Raw genomic sequence first — 23,159 nt, forward strand, 5'->3', positions numbered from 1 at the left:
CACATGCCTAACTCAAGCAAAATTTTACTGTTATATATGATAATGCTGATTCCAACATATTGATCTTGCAGAAGGCAAATCTTAATGTTGGTAATGTGTATATCATATATATTTATGCAAATGACATACGAGAGTGAATTAAATTAATATAGTAATGTTGCTATTATACGCAGCAAGCAGTTTTGAGCTAGATGGCGGAGTGGGGAGTTAATGTGTTTGGTGTGTTAGAGAGGGGGAACCAGCTTGTTAGCTCCTCTGCTCTGTTTTGTAATCAGTACAGCGACAAGTGAGCAAGAGTTTCATTCGTCTGTTGCACAACATATAATCATAAAGTTTTTAACTAATGAAGGCGTTAAACCCAAGCAAATTTTAACTTGTTTGAACAATATGGATCTACACTGTCCCAGAACAAAGTGTATACATGGGACAGACAATTTAAGAGCAGGCAAGAAAGTATAGAAAAACAAGTCATGATTGACACCCAGCATCAAGTATCACAGCTGACAACATCCATGCAGTACAAAAGTTTATTGAAGGTGTTCATCATTTCCATCTTGAAGAAATCGCACGAGAAGTAGCTCTAGAAAAACTAGTGTTCAATGGGTTTCAAGGTTGTTGACCAAAAATCAAAAACAGGTCAGGTTGAATATCTGTGAGAGACTTCCGAATTGATTTCGGCAAGAAGGGGACAATTGTTTGAGGAGCATTATCACACGTGATGACACATGGGTCCATCATTACACTCCCAGAGTCAAAAATGGTGAGTAAGTAGTGGTGAAGGGAGGACAGGGCTACCCAGAGAAGGCAAAAACCAGTCTGTCAGCTAGAAAAGTTCTTGAAACGCTTTTTTTTTACTCAAGGGGAGTTTTACTCATTGATTTTCTCCACAATCAACGAACAGTGAATGCAGCTTACTATTGCCATTTGCTACAGTCAACAAAACCTGCCTATCAAAACAAAAGATGGAGTATGCCATCAGAGATGTCATCCTTCTCTATGACACCAGTCCGCACACCACGATTTTGACAAGGAATAAATTGGAAAAATGCACTGGGAAACCCTTGACCACCCTCCCTACTGTCCAGATTTGTCCCCCTGATTATTTTTTGTTTGCACCCTTGAAAGAATCGCTTGGAGGGGAATGATTCAAAAACAATGATGACGTCAAGGAGCACATTCACAATTGGAATATTCAAGGTTCCAAATCTTTGGAAAAAGTGAGTAGATAATGAAGGAGACTATATAGATAAATGATGAAGGTATGAATTGTATATATTATTAATCAATAAATCTATAAAGAAAAATTATATTTTGTATTTGGTTCACCCTCATACTCTCTTTATGTGAAATATCATGTCATAAAAGACAATGTGAAATAATGAAGTCTCAAGATAATTAGGAAAAGAGATTTACAGTAAAATCTTGTAGAGATAAACCAAGTTAATGGGCTATCTATTAAGATATACAGGTTAAACTTTATGTAAAATTATATCTGTAGAGCCTTTAGAGCAGAGGATAATAAGTGAAAAGTTAGCCAAAGACAAGAATATATAAAACACTAGTGTTCCCCATCGCGACTTCGCCCACAATATAGATGTAGCTTCACTTGCACTACTTTTTTAATAGCAAACTTATTTTTTTTATAAATAAAAGATATTTAATCAACAGTATTATATTTAGATTTTCATTAAATCCTGATAAAATGGTAAATGAAAATTTTTATGAAAAATCTGAAGGAATATACACAATAAACAATGAATTGTTGCCCAAAACTTAAATAAAAGAAAACAAACAAAGGAAGATAAGAAAATTGAACAATATTTGTTAGACCAATCAATTTTATGAATGAATTAAAATAGTTCCATATAAAAGTCCAATAAAGATAAACAAAAAATTTATTACAATCCCAAATCTAGCATCCCCATCATGGCTTTGCCCATGCTCTATGGTTACTTGCACTTCCCATCACGATCAGTGGGTCATGGCTCGCTTCGCTCTCCCTTCCTGTTTTCTCCCATTTCCCTTTCCTTCTACCGTTTATCTTTTCCTTACTTTCCTTTCCACTTCCTCTTCCTCCATTTCCCTTTCAACATTCATCTAGACCACTCACTCACTCATTCTGTTTTGACAGATATAATGAATTACTTTATTTCCATGCTTTACCTATGCTTTTAATCTCAACCAATTTTTTTGAATCTGACATCTTCGATTATTTGCTTTACATATTCTAATTTTTTAATTCCATTTTAATTTAATTATTTTAAATTTAATTTAATATTATTTTATTTAATTTTAATTAAATTTATTTAATCCCTTTCCTCTTTCCTTTTTTCTCTTTTCCCCATTTTCTCCCCTGTTTTCTTTTCCCATTTTCCCTTTTACTTTTTCCTATTTCCGATTTTTCCCTTTCTACCTTCTTACCCACGCATAAATTGGTCCAGTAGTTTTTTAGTCTATAGCGAACACATATATAAGAAACACTGCAATGGAATCATAAAATATTTATTATGTATGTTGCTTTTACGTCCAACATATAATCAAAATTTACTTCTATGTGATAGATAATCAAATTAAACAGTTTTAACACCATTAAATACAAATTTTACAAAAGCCATGGTATCTAGTAAAAATTAATTTAAGTTCATAAAAATTTATTTCATACATTTGTTGGTAAATGGTAAAGTAAGAGGGTGGATCAATAAGTACTTGCGTTTGAAGACAAGTGGCATTGCTAAGGAAAGTTGGCATTACTACATTATTCTACAAACTGTCAAATGACACCATACAAAATTTCAAACTGATTCAAAGGTTATTTTTCATTTGATAGCCATTTGTATTACATGTATCTGGTGTTTTTCGATACAATGGAAAAAGAATAATATTAATCTGTAATTCGCTTTTAATTTCTGGATGGAAAATCGTGTGAAAAAATAAAAGCAAAGTTGGATTCTGTCTATAGGAACTCTTCACTATCTATGACAACTGTGAGATATTGTTTTAATGAATTTAAACAAGGTGGTACATCTGTTTTTGATGAGAAGTGCCCAGGTCGCCTAGCAGTCTTGGTTACGTTGAAAATCAATGGAAAGTTCCATAATGTGATTCTTGCTGATTGCTGAACGAAAGTACGGAAATAGCATAGGCTGTAGGTTATCATATGGAATGGTAATAAACATTTTGCATAAGTTAAGAATGAGAAAGCTGTCAGCCCGATGGATGCCAAAATTGCTCACTTCAGATAACAAGCATACATAGATGCCAACATCGAAGCAGTATTTGAACCTCTTTAAGCAAAATCACAGGAGTTTTACATCAAGTCATCACCGTTGATGAAACCTGGATCCATTACTACACGCCAGAGACTAAACAACAATCAAAACAATGGGTATCTCCACGCAAATCTGCTCCAAAGAAGGCCAAGATGGTCCTGTCGGCTGGATAGGTCATGGTATGATTTTTTGGGATGCAAAGGGAATCACTCCTCATAGACTTTTTGGAAAAAGGAAGCACAATCATGGAACAGTACTCCAGTGAATTATTCAACAAGTATCGATTCAACAAGAAACTGAAACAGACATGGCCCCACTTGACAAAGGAAAAAGAGTTGTTTCATTACAACGCACCAGGTCACCCATCCAGAACTGTTGCGATGAAACTGCATGAACTGTGTTACGAATTGCTGCCACATCCACTGTACTCACTCAACCTGGCTTCCTGCAACTTATGATTGTTCTCTAACATGAAAAGTTGGTTCAAAATTTTCTAATATGAGAAAAAATTCAGCTAGAATGCAGACAACATCGTCAAGACAGAAGCCTAATTTGAAGCATTTGACAAATCGTATTTTTCAGAGGGTTTAAAAAATTACAGGGATGTTGGGAAAAGTGTATCCTCATACAGATGTTGAAAAAAAAAAAATGTTTTTAAAAAACTTGCATTTTCATTCCTAACTAGGGTACTTATTGATCCACCCTCAAATATTTAAACTTATGAAATTCAGGATATTAGAAGATATTGTAGAATTATAGAAGCTACATAATTAAAAACGGTACGACAAAACATTTTGGTTGACAACTTGCCCTACTTATCTTACGGATGTTATAACTCCAGAACCCAATATTTATTTATTTAAATTTGTAGGATGTGAACTTTTTTTTGTTCATTTGTCAACACAGTGAATCAGTGATAAATCAAAAGTACTTCTTTCAAACTTACAAAACAGAAAAAGATTGCTAATTTTTTATTTATTACTTGATAATTCAGATATTACGATCTTAAATTAAAATATTTTCATCTTAAATAAATATGATGCAAACATTAATGAATATATTGGCAAAAGCTTTTTAAACAAGAGTGGAAATCTGTATATTAAAGAATATGACGATTTAAAAATGTTATACCATAATGATTTAAATGAAAAAATAAAAGATACACAGAATTGATTCAATATGTTACAGATGTAAATAGTAACTGTAAATGAAACAGATTTTGAGTTACCATAACGTTCAACTTCTCATTAAGAAAACTATCTTTCTAATGAAATTCAGATAAATTACTAATTTATATTTAAAATACTATGATGATAAAAAAAAATCCCTTTTTTTCGAATAGACTTCTAGAGACCATCCACACGACGTCAAACAGAATTATTATTTTTGTTCGTCCAGTATTCTCTCATTCTGTTACTTTGTTCTTGTTTTCTTTCTTAAGTCGATTTTATGCCTGGTCTTTTGACTTCTGAAAGTCTACCATTTGTTATAAGTTTTCACACAGGAAAAAACCATCTTTATTGGTTAAAAATTTTAAATTTCTAATGTTGAAAATATACAACAATACAAATAATATTACTCTTACCTTGTCATTTACGTTTTAAGTGAACCAACTGAGTCCAAATAATAAATATGGTGTAACATAATATTATACACAATCTGTTATATAATTTTTTTCTGGGGCAAAAAAACACTTTGGTGTTATCATCGCCCAGACACAACACATTTGTTGCAATAAACAGACAAATATTACATTATAGATATGAATAAAGCTGAGAGGGTATAGAAGATCAGCATTGTTATATCATGCTTCGTATTACAGTTGCAGATCCATCAAGTTAAATGTAAGCAAACTATTTATTGGCAGAATGAATGTACTAATGAAGGCAATACAGTTTAAAGCTTGTCATAAATTAGAACTAGAATTATGAATTCTAACCAGAATTAGAATTATCAAAGTGTATTGATGAAACTTTCTTAATAATTACTTGTATTTTTATTTCATTATTTTACAGAAATTTATATTATAATAATTGAATAGTTTATATAAGGTGTTAAAATTAACTTTCTCTAACATCAATGCAACACTGCAAACGTTTCAATTTGTTTTCAAACACTTTAACCTGCTTATGTACTGTAATAAATATCTTGTACGTATGCCGTTATTGCAGTTTTATGTTCATCAATTGTGCGTGGAGGTCTGTTGTGATACACTGCTTGTTACGCTGCCCTCCATAGAATACAAACTGAGGGAGTCAGATTGGGTGATTGTGCCACAAACCCCTTGAAATGATTTGTTCACCAAAATCATTTTGTAAAAACATTATTGACTTGTTACCGTGCTTTATCTATAAAATATTTAATGTCAAGGATACCTACAGAATTTTGATCAATAAAATGTTTAAACCACTGACAATAATTTAGCCTTTTGACATGATCTGTAAGGGGAAAAATGTTAGTTCTTTTCTTACAGTTTTATGTGCAGTAGCAAGTATAATATCTTGCTTTGCCTTTAATATATATTACTATTTTTTAATATATAAATACATATCCATAATTTTGATGACGGGGATATACATTTACAGGATTACATTAAACAGATAATTAATTTACTTAGTAATGTATTACTTCACTTATAGCAATATTGCACTGCATAACTGAAACGTTTTATAAGATTGTACAATAATTATTAAGCATTCCAACAAAACACTTTTGTTCCCATTTACTTGGATTAAAACAAAAACAAGATTACATTAACCTAAAGCCCATTTACAGATTGGTAGCTGATCTTGTCTCAGGATTCCAAAATATAAAAATCACAGTGTATAATCACAGTGTATATCATAAAAAAATTATGGAACATATTACATTTTATCAAATATATTTTTCTAAAAAAAAAATTAATAAAATCATTGGATCAATGTGCAATTTTTTCTAAGATAACAGAGATAAAGCTAAATTAGTTTTTAAAACATCAACTCAAAATATTTATCAAAGAAAACTGGCTAAAGATAGAAAACATGCAATTTTGCTAGCAATGATCCACACAACTTTTCTGCAGTTTTATCCAAATAAATTTCATCTTCACAGTATGTGAAGTATTTAGTGTGGAACACTTTTGGTTAACAAAATGAAAATGTTTAAAAAATATTTTATCCTTAGCCTTTCTACAATTCACATTAAGTTGTGCTTTGACTAAAATAGTCTACATTTTAAGAGCGAGCATAATGCAATGATGATAAAATATGTGGGATATACACAAGAAACATGTTTTATGTATTTACATAAAAGTGATAAAAGCATAGTATTTACATGTATAAAGTACGAGACGAATGTTTGCAATGCTGCAGGGTCAATCAAAAATAAAATGTAGTAATAGCTTTGTAAATCAATCTTTTTTTTATATAAACTGATTTAAATTTACTGTAATAAAATTATTTTAAATACTTAAGTAAAATCAGTCATCAATTTTGAATTTGTTTCAAAATAGATTATAAAGAATATGTAAAAACAATATAAAAATGTTACATAATAGATAAATCAATCTACATATTTCTTCTTCTTAAATATTTATATTTAAATCACACACAATATTACATAGTATATTTAATAGCACAATACGTACTTTCTGCTGGTGTAGTAAGCTAAATACATCACTCTTATAAAAAAATAAAAAATAATACTGGTACAATTTTATATGTTAAACAATATCATTACGTTAATTTTCTTTTACATTTTCTAATAAAGAAGAAAAAGTTAACTTTTCTAAATTTCTTTATAACTACTAAAACAAAAAAAAATTTAGTAAATATTTAAGGAATCAAGAAAAGTAATGAATGTTATAATAATGTTACAAGCACTTGAGAATGATAATTTACAATCACAAAAGTATATTCAAAAACGATTAATTTGGTAGTGAACCAATCGCTTTCCAACCTAATAGCGGTAAAAACTGCAATTGAGATGTCAGCAGTGGTAATGTTCCTTAGATTTAATCACTTTTTTATTAACACTTGTGTTTACCACAGCACTTGTTAAATATAGACATTTTACAGGGGATTCTGCACTAATTTATATGTAAAATTATGCTAAAATTTGCTAGCAACATAGGCAAAGTCAACTTTTAAATTCATTAGTCAGGTTCAAAATCAACTAAAAACAAGAATGGAAATAACCACTCATTATGCTAACCAATTTTATTTATAAGTAAAAACAAATCATCACATACTTTTATCATTAAATCATCCTTACCTGATGTAACTTTATATAAATGTTCCAATTATATATTAAAAAATCAATTTAAGTAATTATACTAAACAGTGATCACAATTAACTACAAGAAAACAATACCATAAAGCACACGGTAAAATATATTTGGAGATTAAAAAAACATAATTTAACAATAACAAAAAATTCAACCATCCATTACAACTTTAGAAAGAAAACTAATAAAAACTGTTTATTACGAATTGAACAGAAAAACATTACTTATTCTATTATAAATAAATATGATCAGCAATTTTATATTGCTTATGAAAGATTCACATATTAACAAGGTCATTTTAAAACTAGGCCATAACAAACAGAATTACTATATGTTAAATAAAAAGTAAAGCAATTCTTAAAAAAATTTAACAAATTTGGTTCACAAATATTTTTTTGTTAACTTATACAAAAAATATTATATCAATAAAATACAACAATAAAAAAGGTACTGGTACTTTTAAAAATACTTACAGAATTTATTTAATTACACAATAAATGGATTACAAATGAGAAATACAATAGCCATACATAAAGAGTTCAAATATTATTATTTGCTAAGTTTGAGGTTAAGGTAAAATGTTCACTTACACGTATTTAAAAAAGAAAAAAAAATTGTTTTATTAAAAGTATTAAAATGTAATAATAATTTATAGTTTTTGAACATTAATAAAACCAGATGTCTAAAGAAAATTAGTTTCTATGAGGTACAATCCTTTGGATATTAACAAAAACTGTTAAGTAATTTATATAGCATTATACATTTATTAATGTATCCTGTTCCCACTTTGTTCCCAATTATCCTAATTACTTTGTTCCCACTTTTTATATTAAACCATTAGCAATCCACCACCCAAAATTTGTTTATTTATAATGGAAAAAAGGGGAAAACCGCACACTAACACATCTGAAAAAATGACCCATTACCTTGGGTAAAAAAAAAATTTCTATAGCTTTCAATGTCATTAAAAAATGTAAATTTACAACTGTTAAATAAACCACAGTTTTAATCATACAAAACATAAGATCTGATGTATTTTAATAATTTTAAAAACCATTAAAAAAAAAGGTTAAAGATGTACAAAAAGGAAATTTATATAATTATTTTTGAAATTTATGACAAGGATTTTAATTTTTTAAGTAAAATTCAAACTGTAAGTACTTCCATTTTACATATTGTAAGCTTTATAACTGTATTTACTAATCATCTTTTGATTTAAATTAATTCCAAGAAAATGACTAATTATAACACAAAATTAAAAAATTTTTTCAACAAATTATAGAAATTCTAAATAATTTTACTTAAGCACGACCAGACTTAAGTTTTTATACATCTGTATTAGCTCAACTAATGGTCCTATAAGTTAAGGGTTAGCTTTATTTTTATTTTTTCACTATGCTTCTTAATAGAATTTTGTTAAAAGGGAAATAGTCCATTTTTTTGAGAAATGGAATACATCGAACTATGTAGACAGCAATCCACCCATTAGAGTAAGCTATTCAACCACTCAATACTTTGCATTTTGTTAAAGACTTCATTCCAGGATTGATGCCCTTTTAACAAAATGCAGTTGGCAGCGCTGACTATTTACAGCTGTTTTGTTTGTTTCACAGCTAATAGCTCTTCTGTCACTCATGCATTCTTAGTAACATTGTTCTGAATTTTGAGGTAAATGCTAACTTTTGACTGATGCGGTATTAGCTACATTTTAATAATGGAATTAAACAACTATGATATTGTAATGCCAGACAATAACCGACCTGAAGATGATGAGGTAGTTAAATCCAATTTCAATCATCCTAAGAAGTAATCCTGCCGCTTGTAAAAAACATCAGATTAAAGAAGCCATTGCAAAAGGCCAATCTTAAGTAAATCACAAGGAAAATAATGTACCAGAGAAACTAACACAATTATCTTCTGTACAGGATCTGTTTTACCTCCGACAACTGACAGTGAATTCTTCTGCATATCCGATGTAAAAAACGGAACCAGTACCTTGTTTGTATATGATGAAACAGAGGCAGAAAAAGGTCCAAATGAAGTTGTTCTTTCCTGCATTACTACCTTAAAGATATTATTCAAAAAAATATATATACTCAGAGTTAAGAATTTTTTTAGACAATTGCTATGAGCAAACTAAAAACCAAGCTCTTAGCAGGTACTTGTATATTACAGATTCTGGGCAATTCTCTCAAGTTTAACAATTTTTCCTGGTAAGGGGCCATAGTTTTTTGCCCCTTTGCGATGGAGACTTCAGGCATATTAAAAGATGTTTACAACAAAATGGCAGCAGGATCTATACTTAAACATATCACCAAAAGTAGTAAACCAGGAAAAATTATAGTCAAACAAGTCTACTGCAATGACATATTAGATTTTAAAACATAGTGTAAAAAGTTTTACAAATTACGCACAGTTTCTATTGAAAGATATTGAGTAAAGAAAAAAGAGTTCAATTTGCTATCAGCAAACTACAGCATTTTGTGTATAAATCAAACTTGAAAGTTAGACAAGCAAACATTTTTCATGTGTGTAAAAACCAATGAACCTCAATGTCCCAAATCAGCTTGCTTACCCTTAAGGGAAGATATCCCACTGAACAAGGGCAAAACACAAAATATAAGGAAGGCACTGCAGTATACTCCAGTTGAACATTTGAATTTTTTTTTTTTTAAAGGCCCAGTTGGTAATACAAAAGATGATTTGACACCATAATGAAGAAGCTTAGATTATTTAAGAAGAAGCTTATTATTTTACAGTAACCACAATGACTGTAAAAACTTACATGAAAACAGCCTTACATTCTTAACATTGTTTCAAAGTTATAAAACAATTTCCATTTCTTTCAATATGTTTTGACAATTTAAACTTCTTTAATATAATGTTATAGGTTAGTTTTTTTATTTTCATTAATAAATCCCGTTTAAAAAGTAATTTTTTTTTTAATCCCATTTATTTCTCCATTTTGTTAAAAGGGCATCAATCCAAAACATTAGAAAAATTAAAAAACTATGAATGATTTTTTTTTTAACATATAATTTTAATGCAAATAGTTGATCCCGTCATAAACTTATATAAAAAAAAATTGATGTGGAAACCACATGACTTTCTTGTACACTTATTAAATTACATACATTTTTTTTTTTTAAATGAAGTACATAAAATTCTATTTCATTAATAACTTCTGATAGTTTTCATTTTTTTTTTGTTACTGAATTATTTATTGTAAAAAATTTTTACAATCAGAGGTTAATAATTATTAATAAATCAATGTATTTAAATTTAAAAAAAGGAGATGAAGTCTTGATTCGAACTTATGTGCCATCCCCTTGTAAGATACAAATAAAAATTTTATTTTGTTATAACTCTGGAACCAATGAAAATAAATACCACTTATGATATACCATTGAAAAGCTCTCAGCGAGAGCTTATTATTGCAGTTAAGAAAAGTCCAAAATCCAAATGTACTTCCTCTACATCACACACGGAAGTAAAAATAAATAAATGGTCTCTTAAAAAAAAAAAATTTTTGAAAGTTTTGTTTTGCAGATTGATGCCCTTTTAACAAAATGCTTTTCCTTTAGAGATGAGATTTCCGCAGCACCACCTACTGTTATCTGTTACACTAGTGCCGTTAAGCCACTGGTTTTTGAGTTTTGAGAAGATCTTTGTTGTTTTTACTCAAAACAATGCATAGGTACACTGCAGAGGTACAGAAATTAGATTGTGAAATAAATTTAATTGGTCTAATTGACTAAGACATCTTTACACAGTGCAACAGATTAAATCAGTCAACTAATAATTAAATATGTGTGACAAATAATACAAAATGAAAAACCGAAATACTCTCCGCTCCAGAACCATACTTTACATGTAAAATACAAAAATTAAAATGTTAGGTAAACACAAAATCAAGTTTTCTGAAACTGATATTAAATAAAAAAGTGTCTTAAATATGATTGTTCATTTTATTTAAATGTTTCATGTTTGAAATAAAATAATTTACAATCAGCAAAAAAAATAAATTATCAGCAATTAATCATCAGCCTCAAAGGAAGAAGTTGTAACCTAATACCCTAGTAATACGTAATATTTACATTTGTTTAAATCAAATGTGGTTTTATTTAGCCCAGAGAATTTTAAAAAATAGTTCTTTATTAAGCAAATGATTCCTTTAAATCTATATTTAGATGACAAAATTTATGAGTAGAAAGCAACACAATTAATGTCCTCAGAATAAGTAGAAATGAGCACCCATATAATAATGAAACCTGATAACACAATGAACTTTACAGGTCCTTGCACATAAATTAGAACTACATATACACACACATAATATATATATATATATATATATATATATATATATATTATTTTTCTAAAGTCAATTCTTTTAAGAATCACATTCCTCTGTACTAATATACAAATTATATTTGTCTGATCAACTTAAGTACAGAATAATAAACAAAATAGGATGACACTTATCTTATTCTATTATCCATGCAAAAGCACTTTCGTGAATTTCTAGCATCATCAGTCATATTAATTACTTTTACAAAATTATTCAGACTAAATTACATATTAAAATTAAAAATTATTTTTATATTATATTTAAAATTTAAGTTTAAATTTTTTTTATTGAAATTAAAAATCTGAAGTGGCCACCACATAACTTCCTTATATTCCTATTGAAAATTACATATACACATTTTTTCTATAAATGAGAAGTAGATAAAATTTTATATTAATAACTTCTGATATTTTTTTCATAATTTTTTTTTTTGTGTTATTGCATTGTTATTTATCGTATTTTTTTTTTTATAATCGCAGGTTGATAATTATTAATAAATCAATATTTTTAAATTAAAAAAAAAAAAAGTTAAAAAAAAGGGTAATGAAGTCTGATTCGAATCAATGTGCTTATAAGATCCAAATATTTCATTAACAACAATTTCATTTGGCTATAACTCTGGAACCAATGAAAATAAGTAACACTTATGATACATCGTTGAAAAGCTCTCAATGAAGACTTACTACTGCAGTTGAGAAAAAATCCAAAATCCAATTTTGTTTTGCAATTTGGGCTGTGTTTTTGGTTCAGTTGATTGCAATCAAAAGGGGAGGTCTCTTTAAATGTTACAACAGTCCTAAATACATAATTTCAACATCCTACGGCTAATCATTTTTGAGGTATGCGAGATACATATGTACATACATACGTACAGAAGTCACACCGAAACTAGTCAAAATGGATTCAGGGATAGTCAAAATGGATATTTCCACTAAAATCTGAAAACCAAAACGTTTCACGATCACAATACTTCCTTTAATTTGTACAAGGAAGTAAAAATTAAAAATTCCATATTTATAAATATGACGTCAACTACTTAAGTTAAATTAAAAATTAAAATAAATAAGTAGTTTAAATAAAATTAAAATTCAGTCTAGCTAGCCAATGTTACATAACTCATTGCACACATTTATGTAACATTGGCTAGCTAAAAGCCAATGTTACATACATTTTTATGTAACACATAAAAATGCATTTTTATTTTATTTGAACTACTTATTTATTTTTAATTTAATTTTAGCAATTTATGTCACATTTCTATATATAGAATTTTTAACTTTTAAATTTTAATAAAAAATTTTTGTTAATTTTTTAAATTTTAAATGTAATTTAAAAATAGTTTTTAATTTTAATACGTAATTTGATCCAACTCATTTTGTAAAAGTAATTAATACAACTGATGATGCGGGGAATTCACGAAAGCACTTTTGCATGCTTAATGAAATAAGGTTAAGTGTCATCCTACTTTATTTATTATTCTGTACTTAGGTTGATCAAATAAGTATAATAAGTATAAACACTCTAAACAAGAAATATCTTTTAACTTAAAATTTTACAGACATTATTAATTTTTTGTTTACCAACAGCTATCACTTGTTATTCACAGATAAGTTCCAAAAATTTAGAACAAACAATAAAAACCATATAAACCAAGACATAATCACAACTTAATTATAAGATACTTAAACATAAATGTATTTAATAAGTGTAATTATTTACAGTTACTTCATGATCAATCCATAAAAGACACTACAACTATTAGTTATGGAATGCCATTAAGCAGATTTTCTTATATCACTACTAATTAATTAATATTTAAAAAAACACACATTAAAAAGTCATAAATGAATTGCTTACAAATTAATCAGATTATTATTTAAAGGCCTTTCAGAGAGAAGTACTCCAGTAGCAGTGATATGTTGCCACTCACAACACTGCTGGAAACTTCACTGAGATAGATGATAATACGAGGGTTATTTTTTTAAGGTCCGATTGGTCGTGAAATAAAAAACCCGCGCAAAAATCAGATGAACCTTTGCGCATATGTGTTGTGCAGCATCTCTAGTATGGCCTTCAATCACGCCGCGTCACTTTGATTAGTTCTAAACATGCAGCTAGCATGTAAACATATCTACAATAGCATCTCCCGCCAAGTGTGAAGTGTGTGCAGTAATTTGATTTCTTCAGGCTGAGGGGTGTAATGCAGCTGAAATTCATAGACGAATAAGTAATGTGTACGGTGAAACTTCATTGAATGACAGCAAAGTGCGACAATGGTGCAGGAACTTTAAAGCAGGACGTACAGATGTTCATGATGCAGGCGGTCAGGGAAGGAAGCAAGTGTCAACCGATGATCTTGTTAAGCGTTTTCTTTGGGAAATGTTTGATCACCCACCATACAGCCCGGACTTGGCTCTACCTGATTTTCACCTCTTTGTTAACATGAAACATTTTGGCAACATTTTAGCACAAACATCGAGCTGCAGACCAGTGTAGAAACATGGCTGAAAATACAGGCGGCTCTGTTCTGTGACGAGGGTATTGGAAAGTTGGTACCACGCTACGACAAATGTCTAAATCGGAGTGGCGACTATGTAGACTATGTAAGTACTTGTTACAAGTAAAAATCTTTTTATTTTCACTGTGGTTTTAATTTTGTGACCGATCGGACCTTGGAAAAAAATAACCCTCATAATTAGATAACTACTGTGGAAAATTTGTTTTATCAATTTGAAAGCAAATTGTACATCATTATCATACTTGGTCATTTATTAAACAAATTTAACAGAAACTTTTTTTTAGATTGACACTACTCTTCGCTAATAGTATTATTAATTCTTGTCAAGAATTAAAATAAAAAATGCAATAATTATAAACTACTACAATTTTTAATATAGAACTGTATCAATTACTCAACAAGAATACCAACTTGGCATAAATTTCCAGCTTGGGAATAATATTTTCATAAATCAAAATTGATTTCAACTGCTATAAATAAACTACACCATTACCAACTTAAAAATAAAATAAACTCAATACAAAAAATCACAAATACTTAAAACTGAAACAAATTATGAAATCTACATACAGAAAATAATAATACTTTTATATTAATTATCTTCCTTTCATCAAACAACAACAAGTATTACAAAATGTGTATATGACCCTTTAACAGAACTGTTATAACTAAATAGCAGAAATTAATTAATTTATCTTAACTCACTTGCTCATTTTGTTGATCTGCAATGACATCAACTTCCAATATATTCACAAGCACGTGTGGTACAAAATAAAATAACCTAAAAAAAATAATAAAAATAATACAAAAACATTAATCATTACAAATGAAATAAATCTGCAATACATCTTATGAGTTCACCATAGAGTTACTAAAATTCTGACTCTATTCATTGTGAAGCCCGTAAAAGGCACCTAATGAAATAAAATGCACCTAATTACATAATTATATTAAAATATTAATATCAGTTTTAAAATCTTTGATCTGTAGCATAAAGTATTTTGTTTGGTTGTAAAACAAATAAACTACAACCTAACATATCGTATCAGACTAAAATGTTAAAAGGTAATTGACAAGTACGAGTATTTAGAGTGATTGAGCAGAAAAACCTAGTTAAACTGAAATCAGATTACTTTGCTAATGACAGAGAGATAATCAACTAATAACACTAGGTCATTATAGAACACACAATAAATTTCAAAAGAATGTGTTACCAAACACTGAAAATTCAGTTAAACCTTCTAAAATCATGTAAATCTATTATTTTACAAATTTAAGTTCTATATTTACTGAAAACTCAAGAAATTCACCTAATGAAATCATAGATTTTATTTCAAATTATGTTTGCTTTTGACAAAGATAAATATGAACAGAGAAATTTTATTCAGAGAAGTTTCACCTAAATAATCATGCAGTTGGGATGGGATATCTTGTGGTACTAATATGATGTTGGGTTTTATTGCTAATTTTTTAATGCTTAATCAACTTCTCAATAAGTACTGGTTATTTTCCAGTTGCCTCAAACTTACATAGATGATGTACCCTGTATATAAAAAAACAGTGATCAGTTAAATTTAGCTAATTATCAATAAATTACATATGGATACTGGAGAAAAAGCACTGACCCTTCCCTTAACTTACCCTACATTTTTGATATGATCTAGCAAATAAAAATTATCAACAAAATATCTAATTCTTACAGGTTTTCCTTTAGAACTTGTGAAACCTTTACTTTTATTTGTCTAATCGCCCTTAACAGACAAAAATTAATGAAATTACCAGAAAGTTCAAATCTGATTTATGAATAGTTACAAGAGATGTTCCTCCTAAATACATTGGCTATTGTTGTATTTCAGATCTTTCATGCTTGAACAATCAAATAAACTGGTATAAACTAGGGTGGACACTGTAGAAAAAAAAATGGAATAAAATCGGACTCTTTCACTTTCTTTAATTCAGCTAATGAATTATTTTTTCCTGAATATTCCAGCCTAAATCTTACTAAATTCCATTTAAAATAGTTCTTTCGTAATTATCATTCAGAAGGGACCCAACCATTCCAGAAATCTGTGAAAATCATATTATTAATGTTGTACTTTGGATATATTGTAACTGGTCCTACATATTAAATATTTTTGTAATAGAATGAGTTCTAATTTATACTTTCTGAGGTTGTTATCAATTTATATATAACCAAATCAACTGATGAATATTTATTTTCATTCCCTGGATTTCACCATCCTTTCCTAAAACTCTTGGAACTTTAGTGAACAGCCTTTAAGTTCATTTCATCATGCAAAATTTCAAATTATTTATCAAGTATTCATTATATATTTTAGACATATATCCCTCTTTACAGCAGACTCAATGATATTAAATAAAGTTCACCATTATCAAATCCAAAATAGCAATTTCTACCTAAATAGCAACTTCTAGCACATTTTTTCAGTTAACCTATGTCAAACCTATCACCCTTATAGAAGGTTCTCTTCATTTTAATAAACCAACTCAAAGAATCTTTAAAACAAATCAAAAAGGTTATAGGCATTATCAATCAATAATTGCATATATTCTAACAGTGGCCCTTTTAACTATAATTATTACTGTTTAGAGGGGGGCTAAATGAAACCCAACCACCAAAGAACACCAGTATCCACAATCTAGCATTCAAATCTGTATAAAAGTAACTGCCTTAACTCGGATTTCAACCTTAAAATTCTTGACTTTGAAATCAGCTGATTTGCAATGACAAGTTCACCGCTAGGCCAACCCGGTGGGTTTGTTTTAGGAATATCTAATATTACCTAACTTTGACTGTCTGCATGGAGTGCGAATATTTCTATTCTATAATTTCCTATGAGACTGCTACAAGTCCAATTTCAATGCATTTTACTTTTAATGTGTGGTGTGGTCTTCATGATAATTTATAGGCCCTTTTTTCTCACTGCCAAGTTATTTAATAACTATTTAAATAACACATTTAGTAAGCAATGGATTGATCGAAACAGACCAGTAAAAAAGGCCACATCGACCTCCTGATTTTACATCATCAGACTTTTTCCTTTGGGATTGGATGATGAAGTTTTTAGTCAATTTCATTCGTATTGGCACAAAAAAGAATTGAGACATCGTATAATAGAAGGTGGAAAACTACTACTATTAGGAGTAATAATGATGCTGTTAGAATGTGCCTGGCTGGTATGGATTTGCAGAACTGAACTTTACATTGAACAGAATGGCCATCACACTGAGGAACTACTTTGAAGAAATGTTTGTAGCGTTATCAAGTAACCATTTTGGTATTTAATAACTATTATAAAAAAAAACCAAAAAGTATGTGATTTTTATTTTTTTTATATTTTTAACTCATTTTTTTCTGTTACTGATAAGTTTACTACTTTTTTTCATTTACACATGTTGTTCAAACACTGATAACAATTTTTCTGTTTAAAATCGTATCACTTTTCCCATTTAGTTTGGGTGTTAGATTCTACTTAATGTTGAAATTCTCAAATTCGTTGTTTAATTTTAATACATTATTTATGTCAATTTTCTTTTATAAATTTCTCTACAAAATTAACTAGAAACTTTTGTTTTTTTTTAATTAACAGTTATTTTATTTCAAACCTAAAAAAGTGTATTTTCCAACCAAGTGTTTTTGTATTTTATCCCATTTTTTAAAACCTAAGTGAGATAGAGGTCTGGGACCACTTTTATTTAATTTTCTAGATCAAAAACCATAACAAAGCACCAAAATTTCCCCTTGATTTATAATTCATGAATTATCAATCAGTCAGTTTAATTTCACAGACTGAAAAAAAGCAGGACTTCAAGGTTTCACGAGCTGAAACTTGCTAACAAACCTTTTTCTGACCTATATTTATATGAATCTTTTTTTGGCTATCTCCCTAGAGATGTCTTTCTCAGTGAACATAAATTTATAGATATTACTATTACAATGTTAACATAATTATTAAATATTTTTAATAAATATTAAATAAATATTATTTTTACATAAATATTTTAATATACTTAGTTTAAAATATAATATTCTACTACAGACATCCTTTAAAAAAGCCAGGATATAAAAATGGGATGTGATATCATTACTGCAAATCTTATGGGCAGTTATTTAATAAAATTTTTAATTCAATGCGTTCATATTTACAAATGCAGCAAAATGATAGATATCCATTTAAACAAGACAACTACTTTCACATAACTCAGTTAACACATAAAATACTTTGTCAAACAACAAACAATCTAAAATTTATGAACTATTTTTTTCTAAATTACTAAACCATAAAAAGGTTTTTAAACTAATTTATCTACTCTGTTAATCAGATTATAAAAATCAAATGACAATAACCTAGACTGGTATCATAAGTGCAACAATGTTTGTTGGTGATAATGTTAATGATAATATAGTTGGATAATTTTGATAAAAGTAAAAAAAAAAAAAATATAATTTTAATTTTAATTTGATTCAATTTTCCTAGTATAATTTTGTATAAAAATATATTTTATTTTTTAAAACTTCAAACAAAATTTAATGTAAAAGATGAAAACATAAATGATAGGTGATAAAAATGCTACTTCTGGCAAGAATCAAACCGAAGACCAGCTGATCGAGAGTAGCAACAAAAATATCTGATCTTCCAATGCTATTTAATATTTCATCCAGTGAATTTAAAAATAATGTTGATACAATATGATGACTGAAACTATTCTTTCCTAACAGTAACAACAAATTGATGACCAATTTAAATTTGATGCAATGAGAAATTAATTTTATAGTGTGAAATATGCTAAGCTGGCTGGGATTCAAACCTGGAATCTTCAGGATGAAAGATGGATGCACCACTTCATCAATCTTTGGAAATGATGGCTGTTTATCTATTATTTCTAGATTACTACAAAATTAACATAGATAAGAACTTTCAGAACTAAAATTAATGTCTTTATTTTTCATTAAAAACTGTAGCTTAGATGAGTTATTAAGAACCATTGACAGATCTTGCCATTAGAAAATGGTAAATATGATAAAATTCTAGAAATATAATAATCCTCAAAGTGATCAAAATGTTTATTTATTTACTTTCAGGCATGCATCAAGGCAATTCAGTCAAAATCAATGGAAATTAAACTCTCATATAACAAAATGAAAGTTAACAGTCAACATTCCTGATGGAATGTGCATTATTAATATAAACTGAGAAAAAAAGCATTTCATTTTTTCCCCTTAAATATGATACACAATCTAATCAACTAATTGGTTATAATATAACCACTTATTATTTAGGCAGAAAAGTTGCTCAAATAATCTTGAATAAATGATTATTTACCTGAAAGACTAATACATACATTGCAACCAGAAAGACAGTATTCCTCAATTAAATAAAGAACTGAGGATGGTAATTTTATTATCACTAATAAAAAAACAATTCCTTAACTTCTACAAAAACAAAATTTTCTTCAAATTATTGAAAATAATAACTTAACAAAACTTAAGGCATTTCTAGTTAATTTATTTAGACCTTCTTCAGTAGAGTCAATGGTACCAATATTATTAAGAAAGTCTATCTCAAAATGGTTAGAAAATCTCTAATTTAGTAATATACTTTAAATTGAGTTATTTGTTCAGTAGCAATAAAGCTGGAGCAGATAAATATGAGAATTAACATAGTAATTCTAAGCATTTATCAACTTCAACCTTTTTCATGCCTTTAATATACTGTAGTAGATATATCAGGAAAACACAAGATTTAAATGTCAGAAAGCAGATTTAGACAGTGGCTGACCTGTGCAAATTCCAAGTCCACTACACATTATCAGTACTCTAGTAAAAAGGCAATCAGTTTTGCAAGTTATGGTAACCTGTTTAGATGCTAATCTGTTCTATGGAGAGAGGTTTGGGCCAAGGTTAAAGTTAAGATTAAGAGTTCTATGGAGGGAGATTAGGGTTAATGTTAGAATTCAGTTAGTTTTTTGGAAAGGTTAGGGATAAAGTCCTAGTTACAGCAATACTAAATACATCTCACAGGACACTTGGCTGGATGTACTGAATTTATCTTGGTCATCTTCAATAGCTGACATCAAGTATAGCACTGACAATTGAAGTTGCTTTATGGTTTATTTTGCATTTCCAGCAATTTACATTCATCTTCACTTTTTCTATCATAACATAATCATGTCAGTATTAAAGAATTCACTGTCCCCTTCATCAGAAACACTTACTAGGATGGTTTATATCTGAATAAAATGAATAATAGATAGTGAATTAAGATTAAGACAATCAGATCAGAAAAGAGCAAAGGTCTATGGAGGCCATCCTGTCTCATTTTCAGAAGACAGACTGAAGAATTTTTTGTAACACTACATCAAATCGGTGATCTAGTTTGAATTTAAGCTAAAATTTAAGGAATATTGAACTTAAATTTAAGGAACAGAGTTTTTTTATACTAAGGAAGCACAAAAAATGAAGGCCTAACTCAGATTCAAAAATGAAACAAAAAAGTATTAAAGAAATTGAGGGGAAAAATACAAGAGCACACACAATAACTATCCATAAAGAAAAAACGAAGATGTCAAGATTCACTGATGAAAAACTCTTTTGACAGAAATATTGAAAAACTTGATTTCTTGCTAAAATTTAATCTGAAAGCAAGACTAAAACAAAGTTAATGAAATACGCAGAAAGAAGACAATGAAGAATTATATTATTTGAGTAGCGAAATTACAAAGCATGGCCAAAGTAGTATAAATATAAAAACACAGTCTGGCACAAGCAAGCACAGCTTTCATGAAGAAAAAGAATCTTCACTATTACCAAACACAATCTAAGAATTGAAAAACTTTTTCTTGAGGTTATTTGTGACTACTATTTTGTTACATAGAACACAAGAGTTCACATAAAAGATTAATTAATTTTATAAATATTTATATAAAAATACTCATCAGTTCTTTTTTAAGAATTATATCCTTAAAATTTAAGTAAAATCAAACAATGTAACCCATAACAGAAAATAACTTTCCCAAAACTTACACACATAATACATAAGCCTACTAATATAATTGATCTACAGATCATTAGACAATCCTTCACACATGCTGGCACATTTTTAAACATTCTTTCTATAAGTGACTATATGGGTACTTTAGGAACTGCAAATAGTGGCTAAATTTTTTCAGAACAGAATCAGGTTGGCGCTTGTAATAAAGCAAGGAAACATCAAAATTCATATTCGAAAGCAAAATATAAGTCTTTACCTACACATTAATTGCAAAAGGAAAATAATACTGTAGAATTTAAAAATGTTTCAACTTTTAATGTACAAAAACGAAAGTAATATTATACTTTCGTATAATTATTCCCGTATAAAAAGCAAATCATACAAAGGTCGTAAAAGAACAATTACGCTAAAATACTTTACCAGCCCGTCTTCAAGATTGTGATGAGTGAACATGAGAAAATTAACAATACATTGTATATTACAAAGAATACAGTAAATTTGTAGTGGAAGATGAGTTTTGAGGTTATCATTAAAAGTAATAACATCTTTTTCAGTAGTAAGGAATTTACATAATAATGGATTTACTTACATAAACGGAGTATTAGGAAGTCCTTAGGACTGTTTTCAATAACATTATAATTATAAACTACAACTATAACATGAGCAGCTTAGTAATAACAGCTTAAGATCAAACACTATTATGGCAGAAAATGTTGTTTTGGCGGTAAACATGGAGCTTTTGGCGGTGAGCATTGCTGACAACCGTATAATTACTCTTTTGATCTAGTAAAATAAGTAAGGTATATACGTTTTCTAGATATAACCATCAAATTTACCTTTACCTTCTATTACGCAAGATAAATTTGTTTCGTGGTACAACAGAACCGACTATAGCAATATAAACAACTAATTGCATGTTATGAACTACTCTTCAACTTAAAACAAAAAAGCAAAATAATAGCAACGCGAATCATCGCATTTCAACTATGCTATTTAGAATTAGTTGCTACACATTTATATAATTGTTTTTATATATCTAAGAGAATTATACCAACCCAAAATATGAAAAAATAATTGTTATTAAATGCAATACTTATACAGTAAAAATTCTTCTTTATCCTTGTTAGGAGTAAGATTGATATGGCTGGGAAAGCGGTAGTCTTACATCGTACCGAATTGCTAAAATCAAATGAAAAAATATTACATTTTATCATTATCACTTTCTGTTAAAACGGACAACTGAATTTTTTTTAATCTATGATCATTGAAACAGTCAATATATTTTTTTTTTACAATCACGGGTTAATAATTATTAATAAATCAATACATTTAAATTAAAAAAAAAAGAAAAAATGAAAATAAAGTCGGATTCTCGACGATGTGCCTTCTTGTAGGTTCCAAATTTTCATTAATTAAAATTTTATTGAGCTATAACTCTGAATCAATGAAAATAATTACTACTTTTGATGTATTGCTGAAAAGCTCTCAATAAGGGCTTATTAATGCAGTTAAGAAAAAGTCAAAAATATAATTTTTTTATTTTGGGTTTTTTTTGGACACTTTTGGTCCAGTCGATTGCAATCAAAAAGGGAAGATGCACAACTAGATGTTACAACAGTCCTTAATACAAAATTTCAACATTCTACGACTAATCATTTTTGAGTTATGTGTGTCACCTGTGTGACACATATAACTCAAAACACAGTTGTGTTTTGGCATTACACAGTTGTGTTTTGGCATTACA

At 28.6% G+C, this 23,159-nt stretch overlaps 1 protein-coding gene across 1 annotated transcript in view; it reads right to left on the reverse strand.

Annotated features, from left to right (window-relative positions):
• LOC142326097 (uncharacterized) overlaps positions 1–22,296 on the reverse strand; it is a 126,718-nt gene extending 104,422 nt beyond the window's left edge. Inside the window, exons 1-2 of the mRNA XM_075368282.1 lie at positions 22,005–22,296; positions 15,108–15,183 (exon numbers count right to left, since the gene is read on the reverse strand). Of these exons, the coding sequence (XP_075224397.1) occupies positions 15,108–15,136 (29 nt within the window). The 5' untranslated portion in view covers positions 15,137–15,183; positions 22,005–22,296. The remainder of the gene's footprint in view (positions 1–15,107; positions 15,184–22,004) is intronic.
• Positions 22,297–23,159: the final 863 nt, after the last annotated feature.

The sequence above is a fragment of the Lycorma delicatula genome, chromosome 1, assembly GCF_047948215.1.
Source record: "Lycorma delicatula isolate Av1 chromosome 1, ASM4794821v1, whole genome shotgun sequence".
NCBI lineage: Eukaryota > Metazoa > Arthropoda > Insecta > Hemiptera > Fulgoridae > Lycorma > Lycorma delicatula.